Source organism: Epinephelus moara, chromosome 16, assembly GCF_006386435.1.
Source record: "Epinephelus moara isolate mb chromosome 16, YSFRI_EMoa_1.0, whole genome shotgun sequence".
Taxonomy (NCBI): Eukaryota; Metazoa; Chordata; class Actinopteri; order Perciformes; family Serranidae; genus Epinephelus; species Epinephelus moara.
In genome coordinates this window covers 26,459,598-26,479,598 of record NC_065521.1, presented here as the reverse complement: position 1 = coordinate 26,479,598, position 20,001 = coordinate 26,459,598, and the positions used below count along the sequence as shown (strand labels likewise).

Below are 20,001 nucleotides of genomic sequence, written 5' to 3'. Positions count from 1 at the left end.
AGGTAAAGTGCTGGTGAGAGGACATTGGAACTTTATTATCATCATCTCCTTTGAGGACATTGGGGCGTTATTTATCTATTTATCTGTTATCATTGACAATGTTTAGTTTTTTATACTTATCAGGTCCTACTAATCTCAAATAGCCAGGAGAAACTGAAAATGTACTTCAAACAAAAGTTGGGGTCTCAGGAGGATATGTGTGTTTTCTTAGTGTGTGTCAAATTATTCTTTCAGGCCAGCTTTGACTATTTAAGCACTTGAAAATGCCATGGTGTGACAAACTTGGAGTCAAATATAAAAAGGACATGGGCTACTAAACATAGGCTAGGGTGAAAATCATTTTATAGGTAAATAGTGACAAATCCTCATCGTGTAGTCTCAGTCCCCCCTGTAGCCCCCCTCTGCATTGTTGAAAGGGGCGGTCTGGAAAGAGCGGATCCTGCGGTGTTTGAGTGAGTGTGTGTGTGTGTGTGTGTGTGTGTGTGTGTGTGTGTGTGAGAGAGAGAGAGATAGAGAGAGAGAGAGAGAGAGAGAGAGACGGCGCTCCTTGATGCACGAGTGTTGTGACCGGGGTGGACCGTTATTGTCACAGTGCGCGGAGCCAACACAACCGTCAGAGCATTTTGCGGGGATAAAGGCAAAACACATCCAGCCAAAATGTCGAAGGTGGAAGGAGGAATGAAATGCGTGAAATACCTTTTATTCGTGTTCAACTTTATATTCTGGGTAAGTGCATGTTCGGCTTGTTGGTGCATGTGTGGCGATGGGATGCAAGTTGTGCGTAAATGAACACGGAGCAAGTGCAGCAGTGCAGACTGCTCACTCTGCACAGCAGACTTTCACACCCACGTGTTATTTTCGTAACGATGCTGAGATAGTTGACAATTTTTTTTCGCATTCATCCTCTTGTGTGCTTAATTTAGTGTTGCCGTCCGGCGTGGGTTTACCTCTGCGTGGCGCGGAAAGGGTGACAGCCAGAGAGACTTTTAGTTTTGGCTCACCGGGTTCAAATCAGATTTTCCACAGAGGAAAAACCCGCCCCCCTTTTCCCGGGGAAGCGTGTTTTTGAAAGGAAGACTGAATGAAAAGACAGAGAGAGGGAGAAAGATTGAGAGACAGCATGGAAAACAAACTCAGCAGTTGGCTCCCTGCGCCACATATCTCCATTAACAAACAGCGCGGAGCTGATTGATAAACTGAAGTTATAACCACCTTGGGGCATGAGATCCCTCAACTGCTTCCTCTTCTGGGTTTTTTAAAAGCAGCACAGGGGCACTCAGAAGGAGGCACAAGAGAGTCACTTTACTCAAGACAAAGTGTCAGGTGGATGTGAAAGGTGTGTATGTGTTTGTCCTGCACACATGCTGTGCACATGTGCCTTTATAAACCCTGACATCCTTATTAAAGTCCATTCAAAGTGCATGCTATAAAAGAACACACTAATTTCAAGTCTACAGTAAGTTGCTGGATAACCTTTGTGTGTGTAAAGGAGCACTTTGGCATATGTGTTCCACCGTTCCCAGTCCTCAGAGGGGACGCTCCTTTGTGTGTGTGTGTGTGTGTGTGTGTGTGTGTGAGAGAGAGATTTTCCAACAAGCATCTGTGGAGTGGATCAGGCGCTGAGAGCAGCGTGAATGGATCCATTGTGACAGCGGGACAATAGCATAACTTCAGTCTGCTGCTCCTGCCTGGCTAAGCAGCAGAGCCTGCCCGAGCCCTAAACGCGGTGGCCCCACCGGTCCCACCATTAAGTTGTCCTATGTCCACTTACCACTACCCCCCATATACAGGATGGGTGTGGCTGTTACTGCAACCTTTTTTTAATACATCAGAGTGTGGATGTGTGCAGAGACAGAGAAGTTAGGATGAGAGAAATGACAGTGTCTGACAGACATGTTCAAGAAACATAGAGAAAGAAAGACAAATGTGATGGGAGAGAAAAGGGTCATTGGGAGATTGAGAGGGATATTCATGTGCATGTGCACGCGCTCGCATGGCTAAAGAGCTGACCCAGATAAAGACAGAAAATCAGATCAGTATGAGGATGGCGGGATATTCTGTGGATGTGTGCCACATGTCACACAGCACCAGAGAAACACCTATACAGTTGCTCCTCAACTTTTTGGTCCTCGCTGCATATGAGTTTTGCACATTCCCTGCATCCTGATCCATCCCTGGGCTGCGGCCCCGTCTGTTGATGGTGAAGTGAGAGCTGACGAGAAGAGTGTGTGTGATGAAAATGGGTGGAGGAGGGGCAGATATGTTTCCCTTCAAATCCCCCCATGAGCCCTGAGTGAGTGGACAGTAGGGCAGAGACAGGCCGGTGGCTCTTCTGTTGGACACTGACTGTTGACAACAGATGGGAACTGTGGACACTCACACACTTCAAACGCACAAATGTTGCTTTATGTGAGTGATGAAGAGAGCCGTACAACTACCCTCTTTCGACACATCCAAAACACAGTCATCAATCAATACGTACAAAGTGTCTCTGTGTTTATAAACCTCTCTGGCTCCATGTCACAGCATCATGATGTAGTGAGATTCCTGCAGCGCTCCAACACTAGACTGTCATTAATGTAGTGCAGGCCAAGCTCTTGTATATATTACACTGATAGCTGTAAATACAACAGCTGGCAACGGCACATCAATACCTTGCTGGCTTGTCTGGCCTGTGTTTGTGTGCTATAGTTCACTGACTGCCCTATATAGTCAAAAATTAAGCCTGGGGTAAACAGTGTGGGGCAAGCGTTGCGTCACAGTGATGTGCTTGAGAGGTGCTGCATGAAGCGTCTTTCCCACAGATATTCCTCCAGTGTATTTCCTCCTTATGGAAAACAACTGATACAACACATTTTTAAAGGGACTCCTATTGGCTTAGTTATCAATTTGGTTGTGTAACAATCCAATCCATCCATTTTCAAATGCTTATCCGAAGTCGGGTCATTGGGGTAGGAGGCCGAGCAAAGCATTCCAGACATCCCTCTCCCCAGCAACACTTTCCAGCTCCTCCTGAGGGACCCCAAGGTGTTCCCAGGCCAGATGAGATATGAATTCCCTTCAGTGTGTTCTGGGTCTGCCCCGGGGCCTCCTACCAGTAGGACGTGCCTGGAACACCTCTAACGGGAGGCACCCAGGAGGCATCCTGATAAGATGCCTGAATCACCTCAACTGATCGCTTTTGGTGTGAAGGAGCTCTCCTCTGGATGTCCAAGCTCCTCACCCTATCTCTAAGGCTGAGCCCAGCCACCCCACGGAGGAAACTCATTTCAGCCGCTTGTATCCGCAATCTCATTCTTTCGGTCACTACCCAGAGCTCATGACCATAGGTGAGGGTTGGGACGTAGATGGACCAGTGAATCGAAAGCTTTGCCTTCTGGCTCAGCTCTCTCTTTACCATGACAGTCCGGCACATTGCCTGCATCACTGCAGACACCGCGCCAAACGACTGATCCATGTCATGCTCCATTCTACCCTCACTCGTAAAGAACACCCCGAGATACTTGAACTCCCAGTGTTTCTGTTGTTTTTGTCCATTGCTCGAGTTGTCGAGTTGGTGCAGAGGTGGGACCAAGTCATGGTTTTGTCACAAGTGAGCCTCAAGTCTTTCCACTCAGGTCAAGTACCAAGTCAAGACAGTCAAGTCCTAAGTCATTTCCTAAGTCCTAAACTTTGAGTTTCAAGTCATAAACAAGTCATAATGCGCTCTCCACCACATGTAATGCCATTTTAACAACACTGTATATATAATTTACAAAAATCAGGAATGTTTTTATTTATTTGTTAAAACATGTTTGTTGGAAGTTGTTGCGTCTCAGTCTGCAATTTTGGACCCACATGTTGTTCATACTGCAATTTGTTTTTTTGTTGACCACCGCATAGTTTTTGTGCGTGAATGAACTTGACTAGATGCTGCCGGGTTAGTTCAAACAAAGTGGATCATCTTAGGAGGCATTTGTTTACTTGCTTGGAATGAATAATGTTATTATTAGTTAATTCAGGAAATGAATAGATTTATGGCACACTTTATAGATGACATACAGTACTTTTTAATAGTTGGGCTCAGGGGAAGGTCACAGTGAAGTCACGAGTCACAGGTGCTGAGGTCCAAGTCGAGTTGCAAGACTTAATTGATTTTGGCAAGTCATCAAATTTGTGACTCGAGTCTGATCAGCCCACACCTCTGATCTGCTGGCCAAAAAACAACACAGTAATACAAAATCTAAAACTTGCATTTAGTTCTGTGAAGGGAAAAAGTTTCAGTCAATAAACACACAGCTCATCTTTGTTACAGGTATAATGTCAATGTATGGCAGTGAACATGCCCTCATCATCCTGCACTCTGTGTTAAAATAGTTGCCATTAAATGGCTTCTGTCTTAATCTGCATTATGTAAAACATACTTAATAGATATTACATTAAAATACAACCATAGTTTTTAGCCCATAAAAAATAATTTATGTAGTTTAATTTAAGGGATGATAATTTATTCAGCTTTAATAACTGTGTCAGCCTAACTGAAAATGAAAGAGAATAGGAGGGAAAATTAGTAGAGAAAGATGTAGAACTAAAAGACCCTGTTTGGAAAGTCCCAAACATTTATTAGATCTAAATGAGCAGTGATGTCATTCAAAGCAAGTGACAAAATAAAATCTACATTAACAAATAGGACTATTGTCACATTGCCATGTGATCATGTGGATAAAAACAACTGAGACTGTTTGGCAAATAAAGGCAGGAACAGTAAACAGGGCCATAAGCTTGTCTTTAAATATCACAGCTATGTACGGCTGAACACTGACCAGCACAAAACCTAGTAACATAAAGACCTGTCTGATCTGATAATAATCTGAACATCTTACCTTGTGTAACAAATTTCTTTTGGGCTCACTCCCTCTTGACTTTAGCTGTTTGTTTACCTTCCTCACTCCTCTCCTGTGCTGAGCTAAACTGCCAATCAGTGTGTGTGATTTCATTCAAAGACAGGCTCCACCATCACCAATCAATATACTGAATTGGCCAGAAAAAACAAAACATTGTGGGGCAGCAGTGCAGGATATACTGAACTGATGAGGGCGACAAGGCGCTCACTGATGGCCCAACATTGACCGATGGCCAACTGTCGGCTTGGTGTGTCAGGGCCTAAAATGGCATGGGCAAAATACTGATATTTTATGATGATATTTTCATTTTTGGAATGAAACTTGTGACCAACGTTGTCCACCAGGGCAGTGTCCTGGGTCCTATATTGTTTCTAATGTACATCAGTGATAAACAGGCCCATACAAAATCTGTGCCTGCAGAACTCTGCAGATTTTTTGCAGATTTTAGGAATATCAATGCTCATTTTAAAACTCAGAATGTCGTCACTATCTCCTCCACCTTCTTGTGCATGTGTGTGTGACAATCAAGTATTGTATTCAGTTAGCATTAGAATCAAAGTTAGTGGTGTAGTGAGAAGAAATGTCAAAAATAAGAGTTACTATTAAAAGATTGTTAATACATTGGCAAATTATTTTTTGTCCTACCCGCCCCCATATGAACCTTGCATTTTAAAAGGTCATGTGTCCCATATTTGTTGACTGACTTTTCCAACAAATGTTAAATTTTTTCTTGAAGTATTCATGATTAAATACAATTCCCGATTCAAAGTTTCTACTAAAATCTACTAAGTAGTTCTTTTCGCCTGCTTTAGGTAATTTTAGGTTTTAATATATTGTGTAAGGTTAACCCATACCCAAACCCTAACCCTAACCCTGTCATGAATTTTTATTGTCTATCAAATTCCAAGCCAAAAAAAAGTTATGCGAAACGTCTGAGCTAATTGTGAAGGTAGGAGATTATATCATTTAAACACATCAACACTGTTTTTGTTATTATTATCTTGGCGAACCAACGCATCAAGGGTACCTTGCACATCATATCTCAACATGGAAAGTCCATGAGTGAGAATGTGTTGTATGTGGCTACAAAACGTTAATCCCGAAACCAAGTTCCTTGCCAAACTGTCTCAGTTAATGCAGAGGGGCTGTTTCAAGCTTCTGACATCATGTAGCAGGGGCACTTTGATTAAACTTGTATTTCCTGGATGGATGACTCATTAAAGGTACAGGTAATAGATAACAGACAACATGTTGGGAGAGGTCAGTTTCACAAACTCAGATATCTATTAAGTTCAGAGCTATAGATCGAGCTAAACATGTTTAACAGAGAGTAATAGACAACATTGCAAGTTATATACAATAGCCTACAGTAGTTTATATGTGGCTGACGTTAGATTCAGCAGCATGATTGGCAGGGTATTATTTGGTAAAAAGGTTTTTTTGCTGCCACACCATATGGACTTTAATTCAAATCTTGGGCTTCATTACCATAACAAAACAAATAGCTAAAATGCAGTCCTACTTTCATTGTCGAATAATCTAAATTAATCTTAGGAAAATTAAAAAATAGAAAGGCATAAAAAATATTTTTACACCAGTAAAGTAGGATCATATTTCTCTATTGTAAGACATCATTTAACTTCAAAAACACACTCACAGAATGGAGATTGATTTATTCAGAAGAGGGGTCCAAAGGTTTCTAGTAACATGCACTGCTCTAAAATGAATTTTGGCACCAAATATTCAGCTCTACAAACACACTCGTCTGTTGTGGAGGTTGATGTGTGCCACCACACTCCCCCACCCTCAGCCTGTGGCAGAGTACAATGGGATTTACTCCACCCATAATTATCCCACTCCTATTTACACTTTCCTTCTGCCCATCATTGTACATGTGCGCTTGCATCTGTTTTCCCAAACATATGCCAGACAGAAGACTATTTTGGACACTTTTCAATCACTCACCAATTATTGCTGGGTTTAAAGAAGTAGTTTACAGATGTTTTGCTTTCATATGCCGCTTTTGTTTTAATTTACAGCGCGACTTTTTTTTGTATTTCTACTGAAAATAAGGTCTAACCTAGAAAGTGGATAGTGCCCCAGACTGTCTCTGACCAAGACCACAGCCCTGTGTCAGCTCAGCCCCTGTTCTCATGGAAACTCCCCTCACAAAAACACTATTTAACAGCACTGTTAAAAAAAGTAGGCCTTGTTACTGTAAAAGACACTCAATAAAGCTTCGACAGAGAGATTTCCATGACTGTCTAGAAATATCCAGACATAGGACAGAAAGACAATGTAGGGTAACTGCTATTCTCACTTCTATGTGTGTTTTGGAGACCTATAGGACACAGGTTGGAGTTTTAGCTTAGTCTCTAAATAGGATGCTTCTGTCTTATGTGCGTGCAGGCAAAGAAAAAAAAGATGATGGGTCTTCTAATGACCTATTCTCTCTTTTCTTTTCCCTCTTTCATTGTGTCTGTCTGTTTCCCTCCTATTGTGCACGGAAACGTATAGTCACAGGGAGACAGTGGGTCTTTGTCCTTTGGGTGAGGTTTGGAAAGAGGGGGGCGAGATGAGGTGGGGTAGAGGAGGGGGGGGACACATAGATATAAGTCAGGGGGCGGGGTGGTAGTTTAGGGAGGTGGNTGGGATAGTCGGGTTGAGAATGTACTTAGCGCGTCTGCTATTGCCTGCAGTGTTGGATGCAGCCCCACTCCTCTAAAACGAGACCTTTCACTGCGGTATCCATTGATGCATCTAACTCTCGAAAAGGCTTTTAAATGCAGCGTAATAGAAGTGAGGTTTGGCTGAGCTTTTTTTTTTTTGTCAACCACCTGCTCCTCCTCGTCCTCCGCTAACACACACGCAATCTAGCTGCAGCTCTTAGCGCTGTGTGCATATCCACATTGGGCAGCAGTCCTCACCTCACACCTCCAGCAACACCACCGCACCATCATGTGCTCCGACACATACCGGGGTTAAATAGATCCAGAGCGCCTCTCCGCACTAATCCAGCCTGGTTCAGTAAGTCTACATATCTGCAGCCTTCACTTCACTGTGCTTTATCACTTTGGACCTGCTAATCCTGAAACCCCAAGAGCTCAGCTGTCCCATACATCACCACGCATGACACTAAATCCTCAGTTTGAGAGGAAGCCGGCTTCCCAACACCTGTCCTATTCCGATGCTTTACAACTGAGCTACTGGCTTTACTTCACACCAACACCGTAAAATATAACCTGTGGAGCCGGGGTGGAGGAGGAGGGGAGTGTAGACAGTGAGGATGAGAGGATGAAGAATGAAACAAGAGAAATTGCAGAACCACAAAAAGGCACAGTGGGTTTGGTAAACAAGAGGGCACAAAGTTGAATTAAGACACAGACGTGGAACAGTTTGTTTTTGTCTGAACTTGGCAACTCGGGTTTGTTTCTCTAAATAAATTGACTTAGCAGAGCTGGAGGACATAGAAACAAACAGTTGCACAAACAGTCTACCTAAATTCTGAGATCTAGGACACAGAGACCATGTGACAAGCACTTCTAAATACTCTCCATTTAGACAAATCATTTTATTTCTCTGTGCACGCGCGCGCGCACACACACACACACACACACACACACACACACACACACACACACACACACACACACACACACCGTGTTGTTTTGAAGCCCAGCTCAGAAGGTTTTTAGCCTGGATTATCCTCAGGGGGCATGGGCTCAGTGATCATTAAAACCTCTCAGTATTGACCTCTCAGTGAAATGCCCACCGCAAGTCTCTGCTCTTGAGAGCATCTCAGATCTCAGGAAAACAAAGCATTTACTTCAAAGTCCTCTGACCACTTAGAGGATAAAAGTTTCTTTGCTGCAGTGAGTTTCGCGCTGGAGCATTGCAGGGTGTATGATTTTGCTCGATGTATGCACATGGTGGTTTAGATGAAGGAAAATATGAGCAACATGTAACCACATTTCCAAACAAACAGGAGAGCCTGTTTAAGCTCAAGGTGCCACACTGCTGCCCACAGCCAAGCGGGTCATTTTCTCCCTAGTGGGCCGCCAGACATCACTGAGGAGTGTTTCACAGTTACATAACTTACATTTTGCTTGGATCTGTTGGTTTGGAACACACAGATGATGTAGACAGATATTCAGACCTATTGTTTGGACACAAAATATTCATTTTTAGCCTCACTCTTATTGAGATTATACTCCTGCTGCCTAAGTGCAAAGGGTGGAGGGCCAGAGTGGAAACTCCACTGCACCATTTGCTATATTTATGTGGAAAATCACATTTGGAGAGAGCAAAAGAACAAGCCCTCCGAAGGCCTGACAAAATCATGCACTTCCACCGTTGTGCTTTGGATGAAAAGAGTGTAGCCTTTGTGTTGAATGCTGAAACCAATTTACAGCAATGACGTCAGATCTAAAGCCAGGATATAAATGATAAGAGACACATGCTTCAGTATGAAATAATGGAAAATTGATTCTCTACTTTATAGTTATTGGCTGTAATGACCGCAACCATGTGTCATTTTAATGATTATTACATCTACAGTTGGTTTTTATTAGGGTTCGGTTACAATTAAAGCCCGAGTCTCGACAGACTATAGACCACTTGTCTACTGCTTTTATTTGTCAGTGTTTTCTATGTATTTTTCTGAAGAAAGTACAGGCTATAATAAGTGATATGCAGCAAGAGCTTATTTCAAGTCTCTCCTCTCTCTGCAGTTGATGGGATCCTTTGTTCTGGCAGTGGGACTGTGGCTGCGTTTTGACCCCGAGACTGTCTCTCTCCTCAACGGTGATAAAGCTCCAGACACTTTCTTTATTGGTGAGTACCATAGTGTACGTCAGCTGATCTCCACAGTCAATGCACACACAGCGTAGGTGTGTAACAATATGCTGCATTACAGGAAGAGTTCGCCCACAAAATCACCATTTTGTTACCTTGAATTACTGTAATGAAGAAAACATTTGTGTAGCATGCCTCCACAGAAAACGGTGATGATTTGATCTATATAAAGACATTTGTTTACAAACTCTTGCACAACCCGTGCAGTATAATCCAAGTGTCATTTATCTAGTCGTATGATCAGTATGTCCCAAAATGCATGCATTTTTACGAAAACATTGAAATTTAATCAATCAATAAGCTATTGGAATATACAGGAGAGTATACCCACCTCCTCCTTGGTAACCTACCCATCTACTTATTAGCACACCCACTTAATCAACTTCCGCAGCACCACTGGTTTTACTGTTGTTAAACGCGGACCTCATTATTTAAATTCATGAATTTTTTTTGTTGTTTTTCTCAGCTCACATCAAGGCATGCAAGAAAAACAAAGTTTTCTTCACACATTCAAGTTAAAATGTAAATGTGAGTGATATACAAATGCTCAAATGGTCATTTTACAGGTGAAGCATTCCTTCATGGCTTTTGCCAATTGTGGAGTCAGCTGGACATGCGAGATCTTGAGATTACGTAAGAATTATAAGGTCATGCAAGAATCCGTCCTTGATTTGCTCCTGCAGTAGAAAAAGTACAGCCAATCTTTACTGGTGGACATCTTTCTGCCGTCACACAGTATAGTTTATACTGTCCCGTTGGCCGACCTTATGCTGCATCAAATTTAATACAAGGTCGTTGATTCAATACATATGTTGAACAATTCACGGCAGGTTTTTTCAAAGTCCGTTGAAGCACTGCTGTCGTTGTTGCATATATTGCATTGTTAGTGTGTTTTTTTTATGTTGCTCAGAAACCACTTGAAAAGGGTTAAGGAAAGTTCAGATGTTTCACTTTGAAGTATCAGCAGTTGGACTTTTATGCTGACTGATGTTAGGAATGGAAATATATGGCATGGTCTTATTTTTGCAGTATTGAAAATCACATTTACACATCATGACCCCATTGTCAAATCACACCCATATTTTGCAGATAAGTAATTTAATATCAATTTTGAATGGGCTACACACACATTAGTACCATTATGAACATCAAAATGCCATGTTCCTTTTATTTCTGTCATTTACAGTCTGGAGGGGGGCTTTAAAATTCTTTATTGACATGTTTCAGTGCAGTTCCCTTTGCCTGTGAATAAATTACTGTCTCTATGTCAGAGGGGATATTCCGACCACAAGCACGTATAAAAGCCAAAACATGCACAGAAAGGCTGTAAGGGGAAAATAATTCAGTGCCTCTACACAAGTCAGTCTGTTTGTGTGTGAGTTTCAGGATTTCGTGGGTGTCCCAACAGCAAGTTTGCCAGCATTAAATGTCCAAATGCAACAGGCTCTCATGTTGTTGTTTTTTCATTATTAGGTGTGTGCTTGCTGCTTTCAGGCTGGAGATGAGTGCGAATAACAGGAAATGACTGCTGCACATAGCGCGTAAATGCACAAGAGAAACCACAGGGCTGCTAACCACCTTTCAATCAGTCACCCTGCCCAGATGGAAAGAGAGATGGAGGAGGAGGAGGAGGAGGAGGAGGAGGAGGAGGAGACGTTGAGTGTTGGGACAGATAAAAAGGCACATGGAAGAGGGCAATCATAGAAACAGATGGGGATCCATGGCAGAGACTTGAAGGAAAAAACAGGACGGGACGTTAAATGAGAGAGAGGAGAGGAGAGAGAGGTGTTTAGCTGTCCTGTGTAGGACTACCCTTCGACATCCACTATCTGATCACAGCGATCAGTGTATGATAATGTCAGCTTTAGTCTCCAGACTAAACATTTCTCTTCCTCACTGGTACTTTACTTTGCTCTCTGAAGCCAAGACTGATGAGGATGTGTGACGGTAGACAAGTGTTATTTTCTCACAAAAGCCTATAATACAGTAAAGGTATTTCGTCACTTTGTGTGTGTGTCTGTGTGTGTATGTGTGTGTGTGTGTGTGTGTGTGTGTGATGTCTAAGTGGTCTGACTGATGATGGGTGGCTCCTCGAAGTCAGGTCCTCTGAGAGTCTGAGAGTATGGTGCTACACATGGCTTTGACAGTGAGAGTGCCGTCCCCGCAGACACAGCTGAGAGCGTGCAACAGTTGCTATGCCTTGTTGCCATGGCATCACACCCACACAAAACTTTCCCTGTCTCTGTACTTTGAAATGCCGAATTATAAGAAATGACAAAGAACCTCAGATTGTTTTTCCTTTCGAAACCAAGAAGACAAACAGTGTCTCGTTCAGTTTGTTGTTGCAGCAGCATCACCAGTGCGCTGAGCAGTGGTGGGTGGAGCACGGAAGATCTATACTGATGCAAAAGTACAATTACTCCCATAAAAATGGATCCAGTAAAAGCCAAAATCGTCATTTGGGAAACCTATTCAATTAAAAGTATACAAGTACGTGGTCAGTAGATTACTCAAAGTACAAGTTTCTTTCGAAAAAGTAACATAGCTAGATAGTTAGAACGTCATTTTCACCCACAGTATGTGCAACTTGGTTCGATGTGCTTGCAGAGGTTAGAGGAAGAGTTTTCTCAGTGTGTTTTGGGATGCACAACAAGACCTTCATCATGTACAGTAGCTGATGTCTTTTTTTAGATTTTGTTTTAAAAAGTTTGGTTAGATGAAGTCAGGGATTGTTGCTGGAAGCTGCCTCTTGCTCTGCGTTTTGCCCCCTCATTGTTACATCGTGGTCAAAAGACAGGGGGTGCTTCATTTTCCAGGCAACCGGCAACGAGGCATCTGTAGTATAGAGGTGCTCCTTGCACTCTGTCCCTCCCTGCTCTCAATCCTTTAGCTGCAGACTAGTTGCAACAGAGGTATAAATTGCAAATGTAGTGACGTAGTGGTAGTAGTATTGAGTTGGAAGCTGATCAGCTTGCGAACCGATCATGTGACACCTTAAGGCGGCAACTAAACTCTCCCTCCTAACAACAAAAGAAGTGACGCACCCAACTCAATTATTGTATCACATCGAGTCTTTCTGTCGACACACGGGGATCCTATGAACTGTATTCCTCTCTCGTTCCCACCTGAGCCCACAGCACCTGGGGGGCCGACGCGACCTCCCTCACCCCGTCCTCTGCAGAGCTGTCGCCTGGCAACAGACCCCACCTGGAAGAGTGGTGGAACTAATCTGTTGTTGGATTCCTCCCTGCAGACCTGAGCATGATGTACCTTTTCTAATGAGAGGGTTAATAGGAGATCAGGGCCCTCCATTAAAGGAGCTCCCCTTGAATCACTATTTATAAGGCATCTCATGTGAGGACACAGTGAAAAAGAACAATATGTGTGGAAATCATAAAAAGGAGTTGTGTTCAGTTTGCTGCCATTTGATCAGTTGACCACTGAAGAAGTATGGTCTGAAAGTGTAACTGAGCTTCTCTGAGTGGCAGCAGTGACTGTTTCAACTCACAAATCTAGCGCTGTGCTGCCCCCTGCTGGTGCTTCTGCAAATTAAAATGGCCAGATGAACCAGCAGGGTGAAGCTGACATGAGGTGGGGGGAGTCAAACCACTTTTAAAAGCGTTTTAGGCTGGTATATCTTACTTATGTTGCTTAATAGAATATATCAAATGAAAAGGTATTCTGGTGGTTGTTGCCTCATGGCTAATGGTCTTATTTACCTTGCCTTTGCCTGGATGTTAAGTGTCTTTTGTTCTCTGTTCCTCCAGGTGTGTATATCCTGATCGGTGCTGGCAGTCTGGTGATGCTGGTCGGTTTCTTTGGCTGCTGTGGAGCTGTTCGGGAATCTCAATGCCTGCTGGGTTCAGTAAGTGCAAACGCTTACAAACTGAACAGAACTAAAATGCTTTTGTCTTAACATTTTAAGTCTGATACCTTTACTGACCTCAACTGTGGATCTTTTCAGTTCTTCGCCTGCCTGCTGATCATCTTTGGCGCTGAGGTGGCAGCAGGGGTGTTTGGATTCTTAAACAAAGACAAGGTACGTTTATATAGATTTAATATATTACAGCTTGAGCTCACTGCTTGAGTGCAGTGAGTTTGCTGAACCATAACGACACCACGTCATTCACTTGTCCTCTCTCACATAGATCATCAAAGATGTTCAGACCTTCTACGCAACAACCTACAATGAAAACAATAACGGCACACTGATCATGTCATACCAGAAAGTAGTAAGTAAAATATATTTGTTAGAGTATCACTCTGTTCTTAAAGGAATACTTCACCCACAAAATGAATAAAGGGAGGTTGCAAATAACAACAGCAAAACTATATCAAAACATCCATTTACAAACTCTCACACAACTTGTAGAGTATAATCCACGTCTCAATTCATTCTTCAGTAATTTGACATAACAAGCGTTGAGTGATAGATATACAAATGATCATTTTATGGGGACAGTATTCCTTTAAAGCAGAAAAATGAAAGCAATTTGCTTATTCATGCTTCCATCATATATATCATATATCAGCATATTGTTTTTCTTCTCACTTTCAGCTCAAGTGCTGTGGAACCATAAAAAACCCTTGCCCTAATCCCCCAGAAGATACTAAGGTAAAATCTGTCACCAGCTCCAGACTTGAAAATTGAATTCTGCCCCTTTGTTGTCTAATGAATGAATCACGGCGCCGTACAAATCAGCTTGGTTCACTTGAACATTACACTGCTTAATGCCAGGTACACACTACAAGATATCAGCCTGATTATAGCCAGATGCAGTGTTGTGCGGTGTCGGCTCGGATCGTGAATGACAACGAGTGTCGTGCACGATAATCCATTGTTTCCTGACAGAAAAGTCTAGCATGATTGTTTTTTTTTTGTTTTTTTTTTGGTCTTTCACGACTGTTCCTGTCAGACCCATCACTTTGACCAATAGGAGTACAGAGCGATCTGCTGCTGTGGACAATTGTACGACAACAACACTCCAGCCTTTTTGATATTTCCACTAGGGACGTTACTATGCAGAGTAAAAACAGAAAAATGAAACAGCAGAGGCACTTTAGCAACACGCTGAGTACTGCCATTAGCATCAAGCTAGCAAACAATGTTGTTTCTTCATAATGGAAACGGACATAAAGTAAGAAAATTAAAAAAATAGTGGCTTTTACTCACCACAACTGTAGAGGCTACCAGCTTCATTTGAAACAGACTACATTATAAATCATTCATTATTCCCTCTGTAATTTTCTATTTTTACCTTTAATCTGCTCCTGTTTGCCTTGATAAAGTTAATGCATGGCGTCATCATTTCAAACTCAACACTTCCTGTCTCTGTATAAAATTAAAAGCCCATTCTAATTTCGGTTGAGAGAATCCCTTCATTTTCTAAATAGGCATTTATTGTGAAAGATTTACAGGAGCTTGTTGTGGAGGATTCAGTGACTTGTACAGTTTTCATTTGGTACTTCAAATGTCATCTGGTGGCACTTTTTACGGTACTACAATAAAATTTCAGCTGGCACATCAACAGCCACAATGAAATAGGCCAAGAATAACCTGATGACATCACACACGTCGTAAAAGATGACCGGGCATGATTGGTGTGGGCCATCGCGTAGTCTGTCATGTCTGTCGACCAAGTCACGGCACGATGTTATAACTCCACAATAGCCTAAGGTGACATAGTGACCATCGGGACAGACAGAAATGTTGTGTTGTGTGAGCCTGGCATAACTCGTCTTTACTTTGGTCTGCAGGACTGTGACACAGGCATCGAGGACTTCTTCAACAGTAAACTCTACATCATCGGATACGTGGGCATCGGCATCGCTGGAGTCATGGTGAGGCAGAAGAAACACACAGGAACACACACAGATTACGAGTGAGAGTGATTTTTTTATTAAAAAATGAAAAATCTTTTTTCCTCTGCAGATCATTGGGATGATCTTCAGTATGGTGCTCTGCTGTGCTATTCGCAACAGCAGGGAGGTCATCTAAGCTGGATCCTTGACCTCTACCCCTCCGTGAAAGACTGTACAGCCGTCAGATTAAATGTCAACCTTTGTCCATCATCCATCCAGGGACCCAGGATATAGATCATGTTCAAAAAAATCCTTTTCACTATGGTGCTCAAACCAGCTCTCCTGGCCTGACCTTCTGCTACATTCTCTCAATTTCTATTTATTTATTTACAAGCAAAATAGCATGCGCTCATACCATTCTGATAAGACCATCCGCATATCCAGTGGGAGCAGTATAATTTCTGATGCTGACCAGACAATCTGTCAAATTGTTGTTCCTCATGGCCATTTGGCTACCATCACAAATTTTGACCCACATAGTGTCGCAGTGGTGTCAATGCTTTTTCACACAGCCTCGACGCTGACCCCTCGGCTGTGGGAAACTTTAGCCCAGCGAGAGCAATCTGAGGTGAAAGCAGCTGAGTTTGCTTATCCGTGCACACGAATTGACACACACACATGAACGCGCACGGACACACAAGCACAGCAATGTTGTGTTATGTGAGACCACAGCCTTAAAAAAGGTTGTCTGGAATCTGGTAGGGAATCCTGATTGGTTGAATCAGAGTGGGGTGTTAAGAGAGGGAATGGCCAGTGAGTGTTCAGCAAATGCATCCATCATGCAGCCCCAGCGCGCACACAACACTCTCACTCCGCTCTCACAACTCTATACAAGTAGTTCAACAGTTTGGAGAATACGCTCATTCACTTTCTTGCTGAGAGTTTGTTTAGGAGATTGAAAACACTACTGTTTCATGAAGCTGCCAACATCAGCTGGTTAGCTTAGCTTAGCACAAAGACTGGAAACAGGGGGAAACAGGTAGCCTGGCTCTGTTTTTTAATGCTAAGCTAAACCAACAGGCTGCTGTCTGTGGCTTTACATTAACTTTACAGACATGAGAGCAGTGGCGCACCCAGGAATTTTTTTATAGGGGTCTTAGGGTGGCACACCAAAACTGAAAGCCATACCGAAAGCCATAACTGAACTTCAGGAATTTCATTATGCTGTTGAAGTATGTAGGCAATTTGAAAACTTTCAATATGGAGAGTTAAAGAATCACATGCTGATATACTTTGGTTTCTTTTTTTACATTTAAAGTCACTAATCATCTGATGTACATAGGCTAATACTGGTACAGTTGACATTTTCAGTTCCTCCGCAATCCTTTTTTTATGTGTTTTGTATTTGTACATGTTAGGCGATTCATTGTTCTTCAAACTGACTGGTTGTCCTCCTTAAAAGTACATTCATTGTGAGGAACAAAACATTTTCGGGGAGCGACCCATGTCAAGTTTAGGTGAGACTCGTGGGTACCCATTTTCATTCAGATATCTTGAGGTGAAAGTTGAAGGGACTCCTTTGAAAATGGTCATGCCAGTTGTTCCCTCACCAAAATTTAGCCTAGCATTATTTAGCTCCCTTCCTGACAAGCTATGCTGACATGGTTGGCACCAATGGATGCCTTAGGTTGTTTCACAAGATACCACTACCTCTGCACCAGCTTAAAAAAGCTAAAAAGTGTGGAACAGGCTCTTAAAGACAGTATGGCAGCCTCCATAAGTAGGTGTCACAGTGGGGGGCCCAGTGATAGTATCGGAGGACATGGCCTCCCCCCTTTGGGGCGCTACTGTATGAGCGTGGTATTGATCTTCTCATCTATCTCTTGGCAAGAAAGTGAATAAAAATATTTCCCAACTATTCCTTTAAACAACTAAACCCACGTGGTGGTAAATTACACGACCCAAGCAAGTTTCAAAAGTCTTCTATCAAACAGACGTTAATTTAAAAAGCTGCCTGGAGTGTCAGGAAAAGTAAATCCAAAAATCTAAAGCACACACCAGCCGAACTAAAAACCAAATCCTCATCCCAAAGGAAAAGCTCCCTGTATATATTTGCCTCCTTACATAACAGAGTATCCTCAAGTCTCTGTTGATTGTATGTCAGGAGGATCATATGGACGTGTTTACAGGCTAAATATACGCTAGCCGGTCAACTGAGAATAGGCAGTGAGGCTGTGAAATTTTGGTTATCCAAGTCAGACGTCTGATCTCTTCCCACTTCCGTCTTTTTCCCCCTTTGTGCCTTAAGAGTACACCGCCCGCAGCAAAACAAAAACTGAGGAATAACCCCTGGATTCCTCTCATCTCATCAACCTCAGCAGATAAGAGGGCTGGACAGACACACAAAATCTGGAGTCAATTGATCCAGGCTCAATCAGGCCACTGTTAATTGTGTAGGGTTCATTCCAGGACTCTGGTGTGTAAATATGTGTGAGTTTCCTTGTAGTTGTACATTATCTGTGGTTGATGTGATAGTATCTATTTAACATGCTGTGTGTAGACAGAGGCTTGCAGTAGTTGTACAGTGTCCATGTAGTCATGACAGTGTTTGCAATAGTCAAAGCAAATCCACGCGACTAAAACAGCTTCTAAATGTGCCTTTCCTTGATAACGAGCTATTTTTGAAAGTAGCAAAGGATCGTAGCAAAAGTGTACATATGTTTTTAGAGTTGGACTGCAATCGTTACACACACTCGACGAGTAGCACATACGGCTCGACTCGCCGTTATTGTTTCAATGTGTTTCAAAGTGTCACACTTGACTGTGTCGTCTCTGCCAAGAGAGCTGAAGTGGTGAGAGCAACGATTTATCTGCCAACTATTTCAAAAGCCTCTTTGTATTAACGAAATGATCAAGGTTTGTGAAACACAAGACCTGGTCCATTTTTTTTTTAATTTCAGTGTAATGTGACACAATTGAGCAGGCAGTGTTTACTCTGAGGATTGAGGAGACACAGCAGAGTCACTAGACTGTCACTTCAGAGGCTCTGCGGAGTTAAAACAGGATAAACTGGGAACAGTTTTAGTGCAACTCGATCCACAAAGCTGTTGCTGTGTTCCTCAGTTGTATTTGTTGGAGCAAATCTGGAGATGTAACGCACTGTGCACGAAAATAAGACACTGTGTACACAGTTGAGCCTTTCGTAGTTGATTGTGTGTTAATTTATTTTAATACCATTCCAGGCTTCTCAGGAAGATAGGTGTTTGAAGTTTAATAAAGCTTGTAAAGTTTTACTCTGTTTCCTGTGTCTCATTTGCAGTGGTGGAGGAAGTATTCAGATCCTTTACTTGAGTAAAAGCACTAACATCACACTGTAAAAATACTGTGTTACTGGTAAAAGTCCTGCAAGAAAAATGTTACAATCTAAATCACTTTCAGTTATTAATTTTCCGTATCCACTTATCCTGTTAGGGGTCGCAGGGGGCTGGAGCCTATCCCAGCTGACATTGGGTGAGAGGCGGGGTACACCCTGGACAGGTCGCCAGACTATCACAGGGCTGACACATAGAGACAGACAATCATTCACACTCACATTCACACCTATGGACAATTTAGAGTCACCAATTAACCTGCATGTCTTTGGACTGTGGGAGGAAGCCGGAGTACCCGGAGAAAACCCACGCTGACACAGGGAGAACATGCAAACTCCACACAGAAGGGCTCCCCCACCCTAGGGTTTGAACCAGGAACCCATTTGCTGTGAAGCAACAATGCTAACCACTGCGCCACTGTACCGTCAGTTTAATAAACTGAAATAAAATAAGCAGCAATGACTTGAATGATTCTAAAAATATTTCTGTCAATCAATCAAGCAGCTAATCTTTGTATATTTTCATATTGTTTTGTGTGCAAAAATCTTAAATTGTAAAGTAACTAGTAATTAAAGATATAAAATAATTGTAGTGGAGTAAAAAGTATGATATTTCCTCTGAAAGTGTAGTGCAGTAGAAGAAGAAAGTGGCATGAGATTAAAATATTCAAGTAAAGTAAAAGTACTTTGTAGGCTATACGTAGCTACAATACTGGAGTAAAATGTACTCAGTTACATTCCACTACTGTTTATTTCATCACATGAAATTGGTGCTTCCATGGGTCTATTATGTTTACTGAGTTACTTGGATGACTTTGCTCCTAAAAAGACAAAACAGGTCTTTTTGTATCATTTTATGCTCCAGATTTGAGGTTGTTGTGTGTTTTACTTAGCAAAGGTATCCAGATAACTCAGTAAACCTGCTCTTTGGGAAAAGGCTCAAAGGTGGGTTACTTGGCAAAAAATCAAAATCTCTGTCAAAAGCTTTTTGAGATTTTTTTTTTTTGAGTATTTTTGTTAAAATAGCTTCATATCTGATTTTTTTTCAAATATAATCACTTGTTAAATCTCATCTTTGAATTGTACTATCAG

General features: G+C 42.2%; 1 protein-coding gene across 1 annotated transcript; it reads left to right on the top strand.

Moving 5' to 3' along the window:
- The first annotated feature begins 523 nt into the window (after positions 1-523).
- LOC126403439 (tetraspanin-2-like) lies at positions 524-18,832 on the top strand. Its single transcript, XM_050066109.1, has 8 exons — positions 524-726; positions 9,614-9,716; positions 13,505-13,602; positions 13,702-13,776; positions 13,886-13,969; positions 14,296-14,352; positions 15,495-15,578; positions 15,670-18,832. Exons 1-8 carry the CDS (start codon positions 658-660, stop codon positions 15,733-15,735), a joined length of 636 nt encoding a protein of 211 aa, XP_049922066.1. The 5' UTR covers positions 524-657; the 3' UTR covers positions 15,736-18,832.
- Positions 18,833-20,001: the final 1,169 nt, after the last annotated feature.